General features: G+C 34.2%; 1 protein-coding gene across 1 annotated transcript; it reads left to right on the top strand.

Moving 5' to 3' along the window:
- Nucleotides 1-333: 333 nt before the first annotated feature.
- Nucleotides 334-723, top strand: LOC110866027 (zinc finger protein 2). The gene has a single exon (XM_022115381.1). The coding sequence runs from the start codon at nt 334-336 to the stop codon at nt 721-723; it is 390 nt and encodes a 129-aa protein (XP_021971073.1).
- Nucleotides 724-2,360: the final 1,637 nt, after the last annotated feature.

The following is a 2,360-nucleotide window of genomic DNA, read 5'->3' as shown; positions in this document are numbered from 1 at the left end:
AAAGAAAATTGAATGAAAACATTATCACTATTTTTAAATCACCATAAAGCATACGTGTACCCAATCTCTCCGAATAAATAAGGAAGATCCGATGCACCGACAAGGAACTCTGGTCCTGCCATTGATGGAGTCGACAACATTACAATTGCCCATCCTTCTCTCTCATGCAACATACATAACCCTACTTACACACATATATATGTATTCACCTCTGTGTGTGTATATATAGAGGCATAACATAAATCATATTTAAGCAAGCCTTCAAACATTCTTTGTAATTTGACTCTTAATTCCTTAAATTTACTCGATATCATATATCTGTCCTTGATAGTCATGAGCTTCATTGATCTAAACCTACCAGATAACACCGTAGACCTCTTGCATGATTCTTCTCTTACTTCTTCGTCAAGCAACCCCGAGAAACGAGTTTTCTCATGCAACTATTGCAGGAGAAAGTTTCATAGTTCTCAAGCCCTTGGAGGCCACCAGAATGCTCACAAGCTCGAGCGGAACTTGGCTAAGAAAAGCAGATACCTTAGCTCAGAAGTTAATAAACTTTGGAACCAGATATATTCCGGTGGTTCAAGCCATGTTGGTTGGGTGCAGCCGCCATTCATGAATCAGGGATCACATGTTGAGATGAGAGAGGTGGATAGTTATTATTATAATGGTGAGACTGGCCAAGAAGATTTTCATCAGCTTGATTTGTCTCTCAGGCTTTGAGCAAATAAATGTTCTTTTATGTTCCATGTTCCATCTATGAATCATAAAATATTGTAGCTCTTTAATTGATATTTAATCTAATTAAGTTTAGTTCTTCCACAACCATTTTCATCTATGTACATCAGTACATGTAAATTTAGTCTTTTTTTTTTATAGTAAAGGACAATATGCACGAGGGGTAGAACTATAGTGTTAGGAGCCGTAGTACGGGCTACGGCTCAACCCGTATTCGTAGTGTTTTTGCCTACAAACATCAATAGTTATCCTACACATTTCAAAATTTATCCTACACATGTTGAAATTTATCCTACACAACTCGTAATTTATCTTATACATCTCGTAATTTATCCTACCCTCTATATTATTTTTTTTATTTTTTTTTGAAAAATAAATATTTTGAAGATAAGTTACAAATTTTAATGTAGTTAGTTATTAAAGAGTAAGACTACAAATTGATGATCTATATGTAGACTTACCTATGTACTCTTATAGTAACATTAACTAGTTGTATTAAATGAAGTAAAATTAAGTATTTTTATTGGTTGAAATTTTTTCTTTTTTCTTCTTAAAAAATATTTCTATATTTCTTCTCATTTGAACTCTCCACTATACAATAAACACATGGATAATCAACTACCAACGAGTCTAAAAAAACAAGGGTTTTCAAACACACAAAAACAAACACTAGTTTAAAACAAACAAGGTTCATGATGAAAGACTTGTACATGATCAAACTATGGACCTAAGTATCTTAACGAAATTAGAACACTTGTAGGTTAGATTCAAAACAGAGAAAAACAAATGATTGTTAGCTATTGCATGGAAGCAAACTATGAGTTCATGTCTCCTCTTTCAAATACATTTTCATATTTCCAAACTAGGGTGAGATACATGTTACAAATGGTATGATAAGCTAGGGAATGAAATAACTATAGACCATGTGCACATAGGTAGAATACATAAGTAGCCATTAATCACACATATAGACCGATGAACGAAAGTGGTAGATCTATTAAGTTTTGGTGAGCGCCACTCTTGGTCTGTGAGACCTCGTTTGAGTGCTTTTGTGTCCCAAGTCGAGGAGAATCGACATACATCGTCTAGGTTTGGTTGTTTCCTATGTCGTCACACATATTAATGTCCTTATAAAACATTAATGATCATCGGATTTCATAGATGTTTTACATACCGGGTTTTCAATACAAGCATTTTCAAATATTTAAAGATTCATTTGATAGTAAACAAAACACATGAATTTACCAACTTTTGTTGACTTTTTAACTTACATGTATTTCAAGAAAGTAAGTCAAGCGTGTCACACCCCCAAAATACCACATGTGGAATCCACTGCGAGGCGTGTGATGTACCAGGATCTAGCCACTAATCACATTGAACTAACAGTAAAATAACAAACTCGAAATCTTATTCAACGTGAAAAGTGCATTTCAAACATCTGATTAAAAACAAGAATACATTCAGTGGAAGCATTTGAAGTTGTTCTAAGTAATTTGAAAACAATTTGTTCATTAAGTATAGCATAACATTAACGTATTATTAGACGGCACGACCAATGACATCCTCAGCTCCCCTGATTGCAAGCTCCATTCCATGAAGTCACCTAACGACCTGCAAGCATG

The sequence above is a fragment of the Helianthus annuus genome, chromosome 6, assembly GCF_002127325.2.
Source record: "Helianthus annuus cultivar XRQ/B chromosome 6, HanXRQr2.0-SUNRISE, whole genome shotgun sequence".
NCBI lineage: Eukaryota > Viridiplantae > Streptophyta > Magnoliopsida > Asterales > Asteraceae > Helianthus > Helianthus annuus.
The sequence above is the reverse complement of the archived record's forward strand: the minus strand, read 5'-3'. Positions and strand labels throughout refer to the sequence as shown.